At 42.3% G+C, this 18,836-nt stretch overlaps 2 protein-coding genes and 1 long non-coding RNA gene across 3 annotated transcripts; 2 read left to right on the top strand and 1 right to left on the bottom strand.

The window, feature by feature from the left end:
* Window positions 1–383: 383 nt before the first annotated feature.
* asb10 (ankyrin repeat and SOCS box containing 10) lies at window positions 384–8,925 on the top strand. The gene is made up of 6 exons (XM_058067708.2): window positions 384–483; window positions 5,573–5,911; window positions 6,761–7,028; window positions 7,092–7,596; window positions 8,146–8,259; window positions 8,422–8,925. The coding sequence occupies exons 1-6, from the start codon at window positions 432–434 to the stop codon at window positions 8,605–8,607; spliced, it is 1,464 nt and encodes a 487-aa protein (XP_057923691.2). The 5' UTR covers window positions 384–431; the 3' UTR covers window positions 8,608–8,925.
* LOC131125823 (uncharacterized) lies at window positions 5,322–17,250 on the bottom strand. The gene is made up of 4 exons (XR_009129073.2): window positions 17,122–17,250; window positions 17,003–17,036; window positions 6,283–6,380; window positions 5,322–5,896 (listed from the first exon to the last, which is right to left on the bottom strand). It is a non-coding gene; the product is annotated as an uncharacterized LOC131125823 (long non-coding RNA).
* Window positions 10,261–12,196, top strand: gbx1 (gastrulation brain homeobox 1). Its single transcript, XM_058067716.2, has 2 exons — window positions 10,261–10,897; window positions 11,230–12,196. The coding sequence occupies exons 1-2, from the start codon at window positions 10,447–10,449 to the stop codon at window positions 11,745–11,747; spliced, it is 969 nt and encodes a 322-aa protein (XP_057923699.1). The 5' UTR covers window positions 10,261–10,446; the 3' UTR covers window positions 11,748–12,196.
* Window positions 17,251–18,836: the final 1,586 nt, after the last annotated feature.

Here is an 18,836-nt window from a genome sequence, read left to right as displayed (position 1 = left end):
CGGTGTTCATATTAATATAAGTTGCTTTTTAATTATACTAATATCCAGAGAAAACCTCCGCTCTAAAAGAACGCTCGTTAGACTCGGGCAAGTACGTCATTAAATGATTATGATGGTGACCGGAAGTTAGCGTGTTTATTTGTACAGTGTTGCTGGGTTTTAGCCATGTGACCTAGAGGCACTGCGCCACTTCCGGCAAATAATGTAGTGCATGCCGTTGAAAGTATTTGCTCCACTTGTGTGAGTGGGCATGGTCAGACATCAGACATAATGAAAATAATACTTTGAATATGTCTATTTGCGCTCCTACACCAAGTCAGCCTCCATGAACACATTTTTGTGTCCTTTGTTGTTTTTTTACTGCACTACTTGCATTGTCTTGCTCTGAAGTTCAGGAGAACCTGAATGGAGAAGGGCTGAAGACACCTAAGATGTCGGCCGTTGAGTCATCAAAGGCCGGCAGGGACAGTGATGCAGGTGGAGGTGCGTGGAGTTCTGGGTGGATTCAGACGTGTGTCACCAATGTGATCACTTCACTAATTCCAATACGTGTTGCAAATTTATACCCTTTTACTCTCAACTGCTGTGTTGGAAATATATATTTTGGTTTTCTTCGTTTCTGGAGCTCACCTTCCTCAGTCCCATTCAACACAGAAACCCGAGTCCAAACTTTTGATTGGTTCTGCATTTGCAAACCTATAGAATGAAAACTGCAACAAAGCTCGTCGTGCCTTCTAATCAAGTGTTTAAAAAAAAATCACTTGATTACAGAAAAATAGTACTGCCAGTTTCTGGAATCCAATCTGCATACAATGCAGGAATGGATAAAGGTCTTTTTAATTAAGATGGGGGCTTACATATTGCATTTATGCTATGTTTATCAGTGGGGTTCCATTTGAACAAAGTATTATGAATAATAATGTGCCATATACAGATGCTGCCATGATGTTGATTGCAATATTTGATGCCAGTAACTTTGATTATCACAGACATTTAAGTTTTCACACTGACATTGCGCCCACGCCTAGCGGTAGTCATACGCTGGCTGTCTCTTTTAGTCATGCTGCTATGGAACATATTATGGATGGCTGCATTAGTGACTGATGCACAGCCTGGGCTGCCTTGCCTTGTTTTTGCGTCGGGAGCACATCATTAGAAAATGTTCCACTTGGCAGGGAAGCACGTATTAACCGCAGCCACAATTGAAATGAGGTTGTGATAGATGGTTAAAGTTATTCAAGACTATTAGGCTGAAATATGACGCTCTCGATTGTCACGATGAAGCAGAGTGCTATTTGCATGTTGATCAGTTGCATCGAGAGACAATTGGAAGCCGCGAGGACCCGATGCATTGCATTGTGCTCAAATAATATAGAAATGTAATCACGCTACCGCAGAGTAGTTCGGAGCAACGGGTTGATTTAATGCTCAATAAATTCATTTGGGTTCTCCTGCAACATCCTAGGCATCCTAAACAGACATGGGGTATATTTCAGTCATTTTTACCACTTTTATACCTGATGTATTGAATACATCCATAAAAACCTACATTGATTGGCTAATAGAAAGAAATACATTAAGACTGGGCCATTTAAGCTTGTCTGTGTAAATGTTAACCGTTGTTGTGAGCTAATGTGTGTCAACTGTATTTTTTAATTAACATTTTTAATAGCCGTAGAAGAATAAAAATAAATTATCCATGATTTTAATATTCACAGTAAAAATAAAAGATTAAATGCAACATTAGCAGTCTGCTCCAGTTATAGTTTTGCAATGTGATATGTTCAATTGACTAGGTTGCCAGGCTATCTTAAGGCCGAGCTAAAACTTCACTTTTATACATACTAAGTATGATCTCAAAACCGATACATTGTAATTTTACTTTAAACTAACAACAGATTAAACTCCAAAGCCATTAGCACTCGCTATTGCCCCAATTACGTTCCATCATGTTCACAGGATATTTAAATGACTGTACAATGTGGCAAGAGGGCTATAGTTAAAGCTGTGCCACAGTACTCTAAACAGCATTAAGAGCCACATAATCAGAGAGAAGTAATTGCCTATGATTGCATAAATGAAGTGGCTCTCTTTCATCAGGGCTAATGTCCAGCCTATTTCTTACCACCCAAGGAGAGGAAGGCAGCTAACCAGAAAGGAGAAAAGCTCTAAAAAGCGATGGTGAGGTAACGTACGAAAAGCAAACATTTAACATGTCCACAGGGGGCGTGTTGTTGATGTTTTTGTTGTCATCATAGCTGCTGCTTCTTTACAAAAAAACAAGAAACACCAAGTCCAACCATTTGAGAAATGAATTTATCGAAGTCGCCGTCTTTTATTTTCCCCCCATTAGTAAGTGTTTAGTTCAGCGTTTTAAATAATTGCGTTACAAGGAATGATATTTAAAATACATTTGGGAGCCAATGAGGCGGGAAAGTGCCTACATGTTTTGCTGATGACACCCGGGCCATTTGCAAGACATCAAAGTAGAGAGGAGGTAGCCCAGATGCATATTATAAACTCATTATGTATATCATTCAAAAGGATGTACTCCAGCCACGGAAAACAATATTCCTATTCCCGGGTAATGTGTGTTCTCAAACTTGGAACTCATACTCGCCTTCAGTATAATGTGGTATCCATTACCCAACTGCAACATAATGACCTTTGTTTCAAAACCCTAAGGGATAAATATGCTGCACCCAGGCGTTGGTGTAAAGCTCACCTGAGATATACAGTATTTCTTTGTGTTGACCACCAAACAAATGTAGATTAATTAAGAAAACCTTTTATAAATTAGTAATTAAGTCTACTTTTTCCGGAATTCAGTTTGGAATTTATACATTTGTTCCACTCAGCCACTCCGCTAGAATATCGCCACACTGCTGAGAAAATGCTGGTGCATCATTCAAAAGCGATATTAGTCAGAGGGGGGGGCCTGGCGAGTAGGCTTTAAAAGGCTTAATTATGTGCTGTCCCTCCTCATCTAGAACACTTCACGTGGGGCAGACACGCACAGCGGTGGCTAGTCACTCAGCCTAATGCTCTGATGCAGGGAGCCGCGCGGATACATAAAAACCATTAAGGCTTGTGAAAGAGAAGAAAAATACGGAATTGTTGAGCGATATTTTAACGAACATAGTATACACAGAAGGGGTGTTAAAAAGAAGCAATTGTCGTTCTCATTTGAATCACGTACAGCTGGTCGACTTGTTTTAACATTTTTTTAAATTAAGACTAATTATATATTGTTCTAGAATAGGGTTGGGCGATGTGGACCTTAGCACATATCACAATATTTTTAGGACATATCATGATATGACGATATAAAACAATATAAAATTTGAATTCAATAGAGTCTTGTATAAAAAGTTACAAACCTTAAGCCATATAATGAAATACACTTGTCTCAAATTGTCTACATTGCTACTAAATCTTCAACAAACTGTAATGCCTATGTTTGTGATTAGGGAAGATGTAGTGACCCATGCAATTCCAACTGCTTATGGAATATATTTTTTTATGACACTCTTGTTTTGTTTATGCATACATAGGGAAAATGGCTCTCTTGTTTAGAAGGACAGTAATGGAAGTGGAGAATAAGACTATAGAGCTATAGGTCCAAAAATAAACATTCTTCTCATATTGTTCCACTTAGAACTTCCACGTCGTCACCAGGCACTGTAAAACGTTCCTTACATTAAAGCCAAAAAATGCAATATGGTGAAAATATACTCATGCAGCCCGAGTCACGCATATATAACCACACAAGCTAACACTGTTAGCTTCCATTCACGCTCTATAAGAGGAGATTCAGCCAACCTTCGATGGTGTTTATCGCCAATTCAAGCTGTTTAGGTCAGGAGGGGATTGTTTAGTGTTTATAATGATTTTGTGCCACGACTGAGCGGTTTGCCAAGTAAATACTTCCTCTCACGTACGTCCCTTCTCCTCACGATGATAACATTTCATTCATCTTATATATTCATTTAATTGAACACAATCAATTCAAGCCAGTTGTTAGCTAGCCAGTTATCGTGAGCGGATAACATTTAACCGATCCCCACATAACTGATCCCCACATATTTGCTGTCGCGGCAAATTTGTGAATCCCAGCCTCAAAACCTAAAGTCGTTCCTGGATTTACAACAGGCAAGCGATGTGGATGGAGAAAAGCCTTCTCCGACAGCTATCCCGGATAGCAGTGTACCACTGCTGGCCTCTTCAGACGGAGATAGAGGTGGTGTCACAACAGATACACAGATACAGTACAGTTGTAGTGCTAGCCTGACAACCAGGCTAAAGGCCAGACCGTGATTCAATTCTATCTGTTCTATTGATTATCTTTCATTGTCATTTAAGGATGCACCGGTCCATCAGCCACAAGTCAGTATCAGACGATTTCCGTGGAAAAGCAACAAATGTCTAGTATATGTCTAAATGACATTGGAAGACACCAAGTTTCACCGACTGTGCTCTCTTGGAGCCCTGCTACTGCTACTTAGAAGGAAATACAGACGTCACAGACATAGCGCTACCAGAGCTCCATCAGATAATGTACTCTCACATGGAAAGAAGTTGTCTTCTTAAAGAAGTCTCATGTGGGGGTCCTTGGAACTGTAAGTGTGTGATGCATACTGAGGATGTAAACCTGTATTGTGATTCTCAGCATTTAGCTTGTTAGCTTCCTTCATTATGAGTGAATAATGGCAATTGAAGAGACACGGGCAAGGTACTGGCATTGAATCTTATCTATTAATTAAAACAGTCACTTATTTTACAGAGATTGATCCAAAACTGGGCTGCAAGTTGGAAATGGACAAGTTGATTAGCACGCAGGCCTCACAGCTAGAAGACCCAAGTTCAATTCCACCCTCGGCTATCTCTGTGTGGAGTTTGCATGCGTAGGTTTTCTCCGGGTACTCCGGTTTCCTCTCACATTCCAAAAACATGCTAGGTTAATTGGCGACTCCAAATTGTCCATAGGTATGAATGTGAGTGTGAATGGTTGTTTGTCTATATGTGCCCTGTGATTGGCTGGCCACCAGTCCAGGGTGTACCCCGCCTCTCGCCCGAAGACAGCTGGGATAGGCTCCAGCACCTGTGCGACCCTCGTGAGGATAAGCGGTAGAAAATTAATGAATGACTGAATGATCAAAAACTGGAGGAGAACATCAAGGTCAAGCTGGCAAGAGGGTTTCAGAGGAAGGAGTGAGCTGGCTTGCCAAAAAAAGATATTTTTATGGGTGTATCAATTACTCTGGTTTATTTAATATTTACAGAGGGACAGTAACCCCCACGACTCACGGGGATCTACTGTTCACATACGTTTTTGGGGGGTGAGGACTGCAGCCAGACAGTAGGGCTTTATAGCCGTCCCTGAGCCTGCAGAATGACAACACGTGAGACAAAAATAGCGTTACTTGTCAGAGTGCAGGGAGGGCTTCATACCAAATATCACAACAAGCAACGCTGAGCAGCTGGTAGCCACACTGTTGACAGTGTTCAGAGAGTGTGGAAACAAGCTTTCTTTTCCATTCCATTTGACTTCTTCTGTTTTTCCGTGGGCGAGGCAAGCTGTCCAGCATGTCAAAAGGCAGCTTCGTCTTCACATCCATGGCTTTACACTCCCTTGAAGCGGATGCGGACATCCTGGAAAGACACAGGTACAAGCAGCGTTTGGCCTCCCATCACCTTCTTAGCTATAGGCTGAAGAAGGAAGCCAGCAAGAGAGTGCCACTGAGGTCCAGCATGTTCCTGAAGCCGGCCATGTGCCAAGACGTGGTTATCCAAAATGCTGTGTATACGGGAAACCTGGAGGCCATGCAGCGCCTCTTTCCTCGAGGATCCACGGCCAACCTCATCATTGAGCCGCAGGGCGGGGAGATGCGATGGGCTGCCCGGGGGGAGGGTAAGGGACATCTTGTCATCATTAGGACTTCATTTAGGATTTTGTGGCATTTCCTCATTTATGAGGATGGTGCTTTCAAGAGACCTGAATTCAAGTACTGACTCTACAACACAGTAATGCAGTATTTTTAGAAGCAGATCACAAGGTAATATCTTTAAAAGTGGTCACATGTCTGCCATAAAATTAAAAGGTGTTTGCTCTGTGCTCTGGTTGCTGATCTACTGCACGCATTTCTTCCTCCAGTTTCTTATTAACTCATTTAAAGAGACTTCAAATGCTAAATATGAAACAAATTAAACCATATGTGTTTTAATTCTGCATTCAGTCTGTATTCAATTGTCACTTTAATGCAGTTGACTCACTTATGTAACTGGTTGCTGCGTATGGGCTACACCCATTATTGGCGGGGATCTGCACTGGCAAGGTTCACAGGGTCATATCACATGTCCTCCTCCTGAAATAGCCTCATCTGCGCAAACAACATACATAAGCGCACAAGCCACCCTCCGAAATCATTAAAAAAGCTAACCAGTTAGTCCAGTATGGCGTATACAGCACCAAAGGTGAAGTGGCACAAGCCCAAGATGTTCCGCAACGACGTGATCGCCACAGCCAAGGCCACTGGTTGCATCCTGCAGTTTTGGAACTCTCTGCTTGTGGGCGACGAGCTGACCCTGATCAGTATTGCGGATGATGACGAATACGTCTACCTGATTGATGCTATTTATGACACCAGCAACGTAGACGAGTGGAAGAACTTCAGATATAACTACAGAAGCTTGAGTAGAGTTTTTTTTAAAAGCACTTCTTTGCTTTCTAGACGTTGCCTGTCATTCCTCCTCTCTGCAGGACTTTGGTCCCTGACCTACGAGCAGGAGCTGACTATGCCGCTTCACATCACAGCCGGACGAGGCTTTGCGGACTGCCTGAAATTCCTGCTGCAACGTGGCGCCAGTGTCGACCTGGCACCAGGTGGCATAACCGCCTTGCACGAGTCCTGTGCCAACTGCGAGTCTGAGTGTACCAAACTGCTGCTGGTCCATGGAGCCAATGCTAATGCCGTCTCAGAGGATGGCCGCATGCCATTACACTTGTGCACAACACCTGAATCTTTTGAGTAAGTAACAAAAGACACAGAAGTACGGCAGATGTATAGCTCTGACCAGCTCTCCACCTACAGATGTGCCAAGCATCTCCTTCAGTATGGTGGAGCCATCAATGGACGCACTGTAGATGAAGACGACACACCTTTACATGTGGCAGCCAGGAACGGCCTACCAAATCACATAGAGCTTTACCTACGCTACGGAGCCGCCGTGGACAAACAGAATGATGAAGGTCTCACACCCTTGAACGCCGCCTGCTCCCAGCCACAGGAGCTGCAGGATCTCCAGCGTTACTTCAAGGTGTGCCAGCTGCTGCTAAAGGCGGGAGCTGACCTCCACACCACGGACCAAGACAAACACACCCCTCTGCATATGGCGTGTAAGAACGTCAATGCAGACTTGGTGGATCTGCTCTTGGCCAACGGGGCCTGCGTTAACAACATGGATTATGGCGGTGAAGCTCCCATGCATAACATCCTGAAGGTGGTGTGCTACAAGATAGCCCATAGCCCTGAGCGGATTGTCCGTGCCCTGCTCAACCACGGCTCCATTCGGGTGTGGCCTGGAGCACTTCCCATGGTAGGAAAACTTATAGAGACTGCATGGTTCATTTTAGTTCATTATGATATACATTTTATTGTGAAATGTCCCCAAATATCGTCTCCAAACTGATTCAGTGTCCCTTGATTGTCGGTGATCATCCAATTGGCAATTAGCCATCAAGATGTCTCATTTTGCATAATTATCCAGCGCTGTACTTTCAACACCTCGAGTTAGATAGTTCATTTGATATTTCCAAGACCTCACAACTTCCCAATGCTTCTAATTTCATGACACAACATGACACCTTGCTCTCGCTGCAGGAAGCAGACTTGCAACTATGAGTGCACCCACTGCACCAGACAAAATGCCTGCTTCCTAATTAGGCAAGTGTTAATAGGAGATTAATTAGCACTAATTGCATAATTTCCAGTTAAACCCCTGGAGGGAGCCCCAATCTGTTCATTTCACAAGTGTTTAATTACTTTATTTCCTTTGCATCCGAGCTCACTCATGAAGTCTAGATAATAGTGAAAGTATGAATCCTGTTGCTTTTCTTTTTTGTGTTGTTTTTTGTTACTTTGTCAGGTTTTGAAGCACTGCTCTGAGTCGCCACGCACCATTGAAGTTCTGCTCAACGCCTACAGTCACCTCAAAGTCAACGACACCTGGGTTGAGGCTGTATCCCCTGAGGTGTTTAAGGCAGGTTTCATAAACCATTGCTTTATACTATATATTGTACTTAGAACAGGGCTATTTTCATCTCAAATGCCACACGCCAATGGATGCGTATTTGAACAGTAACTGGACAAAAATTGCATCAAACCAAAGGGGACTGATTTATACCTTTACTCCTCCAACCAGGAGCACAAGGAGTTCTACGAGTCTGTATTCTCCCTTCAACTGACTCCTCGCTCCCTGCAGCACTTGGCTCGCTACAGACTCAGGGCCTTCCTAGAAGGTCGGCTGGACAAGGTGGTTCCACAACTCCACATGCCCACCTTCCTCAAGAACTACTTGCTTTTGGATTACAGAGGTTATATCCACTAAAGATACCTGCTGCTAGAAAACCAATAATAACGTCACATGCAGCTTTTAGCGCAGTATGTGTTTTCACCACTAGAGGGAGTTACAGACTAGATGTGATGAAGTATTGACTGCCTTATCAGGTGTGTACTGTATGTTGGAACAAATGCACTTGTTAGGAAATCGGTAAGTCAGTCATCATTTTCTAATTAATAATTCTGTAGAATGAATGTAAACATGTGTCCCACTTAGAGATGCCTAATAATTCCAGGCCTTATATGATTGTCATTTTTTGTATAGTATCTGTTTGTTATTTTAAGGAAAAATACAGCATTTTGGACAGTTGAATGCACTTGTTTTCCGTTTTATTTAATAGTTTAGTGCAAAATTGTATTGTTCTGAAAACAGCTCATATTTACAGCTCTAGCTCTCAGTAATTAAAAAAAGTAATCTATAAATGTATTTTTTTTATTTTCTTTTAAATGTGTTTTTGTAAGTGCAATTGTTTCCAATGTTGGTAAAATTTACAGGGTTCTTATTATTATATGATTATATATATAGCAATAATAATAATAATACACAAATCAATTACCTTTTGGCACTATAAAAAACAAATGTCTATTCTGTAGCACCACAAAAAAGAAAGCAGTTCCAGACAAAATGAGTGAATCTCAGCATGTCCTCAGTGGCGAAGTGCTGCTGAAGTCACATGATGTGATGCTCAGAATTAGGCTGGCCTTGGCCCTTCACTGCTAATCAGGGTGGGTTGAGATATTATGTTGATGTCCTCAGCGCAATCAGGGAGAGGCTGGAGGAGAGCTTGGCCACCCCGGACTCAATAGGGCTAATCATCAGCTCCCATGATAAAATGATCTGTCATTAAAAAGATGAAAGAACACAACACAGGAGTAGATGTAAAAAAAAAAGTCTTCTTTTGGTTCATTTAACAGATAAAATTAGGTTAAAGTTGAGCGTACAGATTCAAATGAAGTCACTTGAAATCTCCCCCCCCCCCCGCAATTTGACTTTGGCTATAGAACATGTTACAAACCCACGCTGCAGTTGACCTGGCATACACGCCTTTTATCTGAATCTAATTTTCCCAAAGTATCTCTCTCCAGGGGACAATTGTTGCAGCACTTCTTTATCCGGGGCCAAACACATTGTTTTGGGGCCCCGGAGAATAGGCCTGAGAGCGAGCGAGGGAGGGAGGAGTGGGGGACATCTGCCTTTCCTCCCCTCCAGACTCATGATGCCAATGCAAGGGGGGGTAAACAGATCCAAAAAGGCGGCGTGGTTTTGAATCCAGAGTTGCTAATCATCAATCAAAATTAATAATAGCTGATTGGCTTGGTGTGGTCGATGGTGATAGAAGGGGAAGGACTGGAGCAGTCTGTCTGTGGTGCTGGGGAGGGGATGGGAGGGGGGGTCCTACTGGGAAACGACCGCCTCTCAGGACAGCCAAAAAGTCAGAGGCTGAATAAGGAAATGAAGCGTAATTTGAGGAAGATGGATGAGCCCCCAGGGACCCCCACACCCCCTTTCATGCCTCTTGTATTGCACATGATAACCAATGCGCGCTCTCCCTCCCTCCCTCTGTCCTCATCTCGCTCTTTGCGCGCTCACATCAGAGAGGGAGGAGTTGCCAGGAGGTATAGAACCAAGCAACGTGTGTTTATGTGTCAGTGTGGGACAAATAAGAGGGGGACAAAGGGGGTGAAACGGTGTGAGGGGCACAAGCGGACTGCAGGTCTCCAAATCTTACCAAGTGTTCCACTTCCGGGGATGCGGCTCAGGATTCTACTGCACCGAAAAGTTTGAGCTTTTTTTGGACAAGAAAAATAAGGGAGTTTGCATGCAAAGATGCAGAGACCAGGAGGGCAAGGGACTGCGTTTTCCATCGATTCCCTCATAGGGACCCCCCAGCCCAGACCGGGACACCTGCTCTACACCGGCTACCCCATGTTCATGCCCTACAGACCCCTGGTCATTCCACAGGCGTTAACGCACACGCCTCTATCCTCCGGGATACCTCCACTGGCGCCTCTGGCTTCCTTCGCGGGCCGTCTGACTAACACCTTCTGCGCCAGTTTGGGACAAGGCGTGCCCTCCATGGTGGCTCTTACCACCACCATGCCCAGCTTCTCGGATCCGCCGGACACTTTTTACCCGCCTCAAGAGCTGCCGGGCCCGCGTCTGAGCGCCGCCGAGCCCGGAGGCAGGAGGCAGGAGAGCCCGCATTCGGAGGAGCTCCACAGCCGGGATAAAGGCTCTGAGTTGCTCAACTTCTCGGAAAGTTTTCAGACGATATCAGGTAAAAAAAAAAAAGCTTAATGACGTAATTGCTTTGATTGTTTAAAAGGTGACTTAAAGCTGTCTGTACAGCACTTGTGCGTAAAAGTGGGGGTGCAGTTAATAAATATTAAAATTAAATATTTGGTGGGACCGGATGGACGACACAATAGCGTATTTTTTTCAAAGTAGATATGCAAAAGTTAAAAAACATAAAGCATGAACACATTGATTAAGAGAGAGGCCTTCGAATAATTATATGAAAATACGAATAATTCCCAGTGGCACAAAAAGTGCAATTATTTGAAAAATGGCACATTTCTACAGCTTTTAAACAAAGATTTCCTTTTTTAGGCGAGACCAAACTGTACAGTTCAGACGACGAGAAACTGGACCTGAAGTCCGCAGAGACCGTGTGCAGCGACCGGGAGGACAGCTCCGTGGACAGCGAGAACGAGAGCTTCTCAGACGGCAACACCTGCGGGGCCCTATCCCAGAAAGGCAAGTTGAAAGTCGGACCCCACGACGTGCTCCCGGCCGGTGGCTCCTCGGCTGGGAAGAGCCGGAGGAGACGAACCGCTTTCACCAGCGAGCAGCTGTTGGAACTGGAGAAGGAGTTCCACTGCAAAAAGTACCTTTCCCTCACCGAACGCTCGCAGATTGCCCATGCGCTCAAACTGAGCGAGGTCCAGGTGAAGATCTGGTTCCAGAACCGCAGGGCCAAGTGGAAACGGATCAAGGCCGGCAACGTCAACAACCGCTCCGGGGAGCCTGTCAGGAACCCCAAAATCGTGGTGCCCATCCCTGTACACGTCAACAGGTTCGCCGTGAGAAGCCAGCACCAGCAAATAGAACAAGGAACCAGGCCGTGAAGCGTTCTTAAAAAGGATAGAAAATTAAAAACTAAAATTAATCACTTAATTATTAAAGCGACTCCAGCATGAGGCACAAACTGGAGGAGCATCCTGCAGTGACTCCACGAACAAGACTGAGCATTATTTGGATATATGCGGTCACTTTTATTTATTAATTTGTGAATATGTAAATAATTAACAGGAAAGAAGTACAAATGGGCACTATGAGAAGAGTTTTTTTTAGTATTTATATGTCAGGCCAAAACCTTGTTGTGTTGGTTGCATGTCCTTTTCTCATTTAGTGGAGACTTTTTTAATTATTATTTTTATTTTGGTTTGGTGTTTTGTACAATTGGTTTGCATGTAAGAAAGTTTTGTTTGAAAGAACGTCGATGAGCAAACAAGGGACAAGTGTAAACTATATTGACCTAATAAATTGCTTTATATATTAAATGTTGGTTTTGGACATTTAATGTGTGTTAAGGGGTTATTTTTTAATGGAAGGCCTTAGTGCCCTAAAAAACATTTAATATTTTACATAAAAACAACACAAATAGGAAAAACAGTTTAGATGTTTCAATAAATAGAATACAAAATGTATTTATTGTTAATCTTGTATAAAAAAATGTACCCTTCATGTTACATTTGTTTTACCCTGTAAATCGGAAATGTAGGTTGATTAATTGATTTGTAGTGATTGAATGATCACCTTTAAATGAATCAACATCAGTCACAACTGTGAGGGGTGGGGGAGAAAATAAATATGCTAAATAATCATTATTAAGTGATAGCTTGAATTATTGTTTTGGTTTGAAATGACTCAAATAATGACATATACTTTTTACATTTAATTGACATTTTTATAATGGGGATCTGTGAAAAAGAAAACAGGTTAGATGGCATGGTTAGATGGCTCCAAAAGAATAATGCTAATAAGTACATGTAAAAAAACAAAAAAAAAGTCTGGAATAATTCCGGCACACCAAAAAAAAAAAAAAAGAAGTACTCTAACTACAGCATATCAAAACCGTACATATCAAATATATGTAACCACATCCAGTGAGAGGAAAGGGAAGCAAGCAGAGGGCCTTTGGTGTTTTATGCCAATTTCATTTTCCTGTGAATGTTCTCCAGAATAAGCTCACACTGGAATAATTTCACTTCATCATTTCCTTCCCCTCCAAATACTCAAACCTCCAGCTCTGCTCGTGTTACTGCAGCACCTGTTGAAGATCCCTCAAATATTTATTAGTTGAATATTTCATGCAGGCTAGCAGCTGCCCAGTATATCAATATTTATACAGAATTTGGTTATACTCACATTTGAATGTCTAATGCATCGTGTTCCCTTTGACCTGTGATGATCTTGACTTTCCAGCTCCACACTGACACTGACGTGCCCATTCAATTGATGGCCCTTGGAAAGGAGCGCTACAACTTTTTATTATTGTCCCAGGAGCTGATTAATAGATGCTTAATTCCACGACACTGTGCTATTTTGGAGAGGTGGTGGTGACAAGGAGAGTCATTAACCTCATTTTCCCATTTCACATTGACTGTAAAACTGGCCTTTTTATACCTTCTTTAAAATGTTGCCGAAGTGTAGAAAAAAAAAAAGCACCAAGAGTTTTCCTGCCATTTGGAGGATGTATCAAAGCCTCTTTACGTCTGTCACTGAATAGTGTCTGCATAAAAATGTGAGGAACGACGTCAATCCAGAAATGTTGTGCCTTTTTTCCGGAGGTTATACAACAAGACCATTTCGAAACCTGTATATGACAGACACAAAATGGGGTGGAGAAAGCCCTTTCACACTTACTGTAAAAGCCTGTATTTGTCTGTGTTGGACACAGAATGAGGAGACATCGTCGACCCAGCAATTTTCAACCAACTGATGCAATACCCTTGTAAGCAAGGGTATTCAGCAATGGAAGGACTGGGTTGTGAAGTTTAACATGCAAGATCGGCATTTTTTGTGCTGCTGTCCTGTTTAAGTGACACCGACAGAAATGTTCAACCATCAGTGTTTTCTATGTTGCTGTCCTGTATAAAATGCTTCATTCACACTGGCTGTAGAAGCCGTCTTTCCCCCCTCCATTTTGTTGTTGACCTGGCAATTTTCCACCTGAAGGTAGTGTCCTAACCGAGGTGGGAAACCACCTGTGTCTAAAACTATTCCACGAAGTTTAACACCCCAGACTGACTTCTCCCTCCCTGTTGTGCTGAAACCAATGGTCACTGTCTGTGTGACAAGTACCTTTACGTCAGTCCTGATGCAGCGTCATCTAATTACCTCATTGCTGTGTGAAAGCACACACAATTGTAGGAATATACGTGATACAGGCAAATACATCCCGGATCTTCTGTTACAGCATTTTTGCATAATTTCTGTGTGAAAAGAAAGCCTGTTATAAAGCATCTATTATGTGGAAAGGATAGATACATTCATTAACTTCCTCCAGTGAAGTCTTGAGTGGACACTGGTGTGTCAATTGAGTAACCAATGCAAACATCATAAATTCTTCTTGCTTTCGTGTAAAAATAAAACCACCTGGCGAGCGACGTGGAGGCCTGACTGGTGGGTGCGTGGCGTCCACACTCCACTGATGTATGGGCAGATGCATCAAATCTCCCAAGATAAACAAGCGCTGGGTTTCATCAGGGCCATCATAGCTTTAATTTGGCTGCCTAATGAGTCAGATCCAGTGGCGGAGATAAGAGTTGTCAGAGGCTCGGCTCTAATGAATTTCTTGCCACTTGTAATCAAGGTTGCCTGTCTGGGGGGTTGTGGGGGGGGGGATGATTAATGGAACCCTGGAGGATTCCCTCGGCCCTCAGCCTTCATTACAGCTAATGCATTCTCAGGCAAATTAACAGAGAAACACTGGCAAAAGCTAACGGGGAGAACGCAAGGAAAGGGAAAGGGAATGCGGCCGGGTGATGCCAACGTTAATGTCCAGGAGAGAGAGGAGGAAATGTGGCAAATGGAGACACGGATTTGGGGGCGGGGGAGTGTGATCACATGCTGATGGAGCTGCTATTGATGAATGGATGTTGAGGTGTAGGAGGTCCGGGGGGGATGCAGGGAGAACATAATTACTAGTTAAAGAGGTTAAAAGGATGTAACAGGAAGCAAATGTCTATGTAATGTAGCATATGCAAATGAGACAGCTCATTAGGCAAACCTCCGCTCACTGCCTCTTTAATACAACATTTATGTTATGATGCTGGATGTTTAGAAAAAGGGGAATAAAATGAGACATCCATCAGCCTTGGAGACACCTCCGCAATGAAGGAGTGGGTTTGTCTGAGAGGAGGTGGGCAGCACAGAGACCCCCCTCATTGTTTAGTACTCCTTTAATGAAACGCAAACATTTTGCAACATGGCTTCAACGACAACACTTTGTTGGCTGATAATTAGTCACGTCAAGTTTAAAAAGTACAGTCTCTAATGGGGGGCAAATGTGTAGCGTCGCTCCAAACATTAAATGTAAATGCCAATAAACACACACAGCCCCCAAAACAAGTGCATGAGAGAAATGAAACTGAAAAACTTCCCAGAACAAAATCTACGTTTGCCAGGCTACCAGGTGAGCCGTGTCTCCAAGGACATGAGCAGATTGGCGGACTTCTTAAGAGGCAGAATGTTCTCATGGGTCTCATTCTCAATGCTTACATGAACTGCGTAAATTGGTTGCTTTATAATATCGTAAAATATTATGACCAAATGTTAAATACAAATGCTTTTTGAGCAAGAAAAATCTTTTCAGTTGTATTTAATGTTTTTTTATTGACACTAATGATAATTCAAAGCACCTTTAGTTATGTTTCATGCTTGAGGTTTCATTTGTTTTCTCTTTTTTTTTTATAAATAAATACACTCAACAAAAAGATACAAATTTGTTTTTGCTACCATCTTTTATGAGCTGAACCCCTAAAAAGTGTATATAAACAGGTGTGGCATATCAAGATGCTGATTTGACAGCAGAAGCGTGCCTTAGGCTGGTCACTATGAGTGCGTAAAGGAGAGTGTATCGTAATAGGCATGCTCACTAACCCAGATTGCGCAACAATATTTGAGTGCAGTAGGCCTTTTGTGTACATAGAGTAAGTTTTACATCTTTGTAGCATGGCAACACCTTGCATGATAGTGCTAGTCTTTAAGTCTACCTAGGAAAATGGCTTAAAATGCTACTATGCTAATGTTAACATGCTGACATTAGCATGCTAACACCTAGCATTATAGTGCTAACACTTAGTGATAAGTGTTTCTGTCTGAAAACATCTAAAAATGTTAGTATGCTAGTGTTAGCAATGCCAATATGCTAACATTAGCATAACACCTATCATGATAATGTACCAGAAATGCTAAATCTTACATCAAAGGTATTTTGCATTCCAAAAAAATGGGATGTCAAGAAAAGTGGGAATTTGGGGCATGTGGAAAATGGCATGAATGTAATTAATTAGTTGAATGCTTTGATGTTGGAAGTCTGAAGTGGTTGAGAAATGTGAGGTACAGTAGATAAAACTCTGTAGATCAAAGACAATTTGGCATTTTTAAGCTAATAGCATGGATGTCCTGACTTTATTAAATGAGTTGATGTTGAAACAAGGTAATGTGGAAGTAGCAGTAGGTAATAGTCTTATGGACAGTAGGTAATAGTCTTATGGAAAAGTGTGAATTTTGGATCGGCCCCCAAATTGAATCAGTTTCTCCATATCCCATTTCCAACAATTCCTGAAAATATAATTCAAATCCATTCAAAACTTTACGTTATTGACAAACGAAAAACATAACACAACTTTCTGGCGCTTTGTGCTGCACATGGTGGACGTAAATATGATGCTTATTTATTCAACCAGGATGTCAACAAGTGTAAGGAAGGATGACATTTAAAAACAGGCGTTACTATATTATGCAAAATAAGCAGTAATTCACTAATACTGGGGCCTTGGAGCATGACTCAGCTCTTTTCTACCCCCCCACGCACACACGTAAAAAGACAGTGTGGAAGGAGGAAGAGAGCAAAGCACGTGATGAAGCACAAACAATGGCGGCCGACAAGAGGGAGGAAGGGGATGAAGATATGGCGAGACGAGATTAGCTGCAAATAAGAAGTGGATTAGTGGGGGCTCGACACACCGAGACCTTTCACTTTAGCCTCCAGTGACACTAAGCTGCCTCTTTATCATTAATCCCCTTCTCAGCCCCTGTTGGAGATCCCGGGAAAGCAGGAAGTTGATATGATATTACTGGGGGCTTCACTTACCTGACTGCTCCTGATAACAGCACACTGGTCTGTCCTGATGGACATGCAGGAGGAAGACGGGAGACAATCAAAAGATGGAAATGAGAATGAGAATGTTGATGAGAAGGAATAAAACTTACCCGGTAACCTGACGGAGGTCAACAAGATGGATGAATATGATACTGTGTGGAATTGTTGATTAATCTTGGCAAAATGGAGTGCACTACATGGCTCTGACCAGCAGAGGTGCTGTTGATTCAGTTTCTAGTTTCCAGTAGTTTCACACCAGCTGCTGTATAAAAAACGTTTTTTTTTTCTGAATTTCACTTCTGGATATTCTGAATAAAAAGTTTAGGCTTGAAAATAATTCTAATTCGTGTTTTTTTTTTTGCCAGATATAGATTTGAACGGATAATTTCCTGGCTCCGTCATCGACTGTGGATGACAAGCACGCTCACACGACAGCACATACACGCCTATACCTCTCCGCCGGTTCATACATACAAGCACACCGAGGGGGCACACTCAATGTTCCAGTCCGTCTAACATTCATTCATAGCATACATTTCTGGTTCCTACAAGAGGATAAACATTCATACTTGCCATTGGCATGTTCGCGGTAGTAAAGTCAAATATAGGACACGTCACGTGCACGTAATAAGACTTCCTCATTAGCGTACTTCCGGAATGTCACTTCCGGGACCGATTGTATTTTTTTAAAATGTCATTTAATAGCAATATATAAATTTATTGGTGTTGTACACGTGATCTTTGGTTTTTAGCAATTTGTGTTTGCAGTATTAGATTTTTTGTGTTACTTTTGCTAATTGATTTGTGTGTAGGGTGGGTCCCCATTTTTCCCCAGCAGTAATTGCTCAAAATAAAATGGCTTACATTCTTAATGTTATTATTCACTATGTCGTAGACAAATTTAGTTTCATGAATAAAATGTTAAATAAAAAGAAGTGGATTGTGAGGTCAAAATAAGTTTTTTGGGTTTAGCCTTAATTGCCTGTTGTGATGGTAGGCAATGACTATTAAGTCATTAATTTTTGTCAACAATGCATGGAAACGAGAGCCAATTTAAGAAAAAGTGTGTGTGTGTGTGTGGGGGGGGGGGGGGGGCTTGGTGGCACCACTGCATGGGTCTGTCCAGGGAGTCATTTAATCCACAACCGCCACTGGAGTTACAGTTACACAATTTCAATCACATCTGCAGTCAATTTCACTGACAAGTTAAACAGGTTCAAAATCACAATGCTACTACTCTTTCAGTGATGTTAATGGTGTTGGTTAATGTGGATGTGTACTACATTACCCAGAAGTCCTAGCACTCCAGTGGAAACCAGAACTACACATGCTTCCTAGTAAACAAAACAGCAAACATAACATTAATTAAGTATTTGGGTTTTAGTTATGATGGTTCAGCAGAGCAGTGTGTATTTGTGTACTACTTACCACAAAGTATTGCAGACCGCCTCTGCGATACTTTGCCACGCTCTCTCTGTTTTATGACTGTAGTGGCATTGCCTCTTTTTTTCCTATTTATTTATATATTTTTTTTGCTCTTTTACATCCTTTTAAGTCTCCATGAGGTTTTCTGCTTATGTCGGGGGAAAGTACACCAATGGTGTATCAGTGTCAATCAGTGTGATTGATAGCCTACAGTCTATTTAAGGAAGTGCACTGATCTGGGATTGGTTTCAGCTGCTATGATTAATCCATGTCTGTTCATCCTTGCTTGGGTTTTGTGCAACCAATTAAGCCAAGATACTTTTGGTTAGGGTTGGTGTCATTTAGCTGGGATGTCTGAATACCACTGTCATGCAAAGGGCCCCTGGACACTGAATTTATA

The sequence above is a fragment of the Doryrhamphus excisus genome, linkage group LG6 (assembly GCF_037039965.1).
Source record: "Doryrhamphus excisus strain RoL-2023G ecotype Guam linkage group LG6, RoL_Dexc_Guam_v1.1, whole genome shotgun sequence".
In the NCBI taxonomy this organism is placed as follows: Eukaryota; Metazoa; Chordata; class Actinopteri; order Syngnathiformes; family Syngnathidae; genus Doryrhamphus; species Doryrhamphus excisus.
This window is presented reverse-complemented; position numbering and strand designations above follow the sequence as displayed.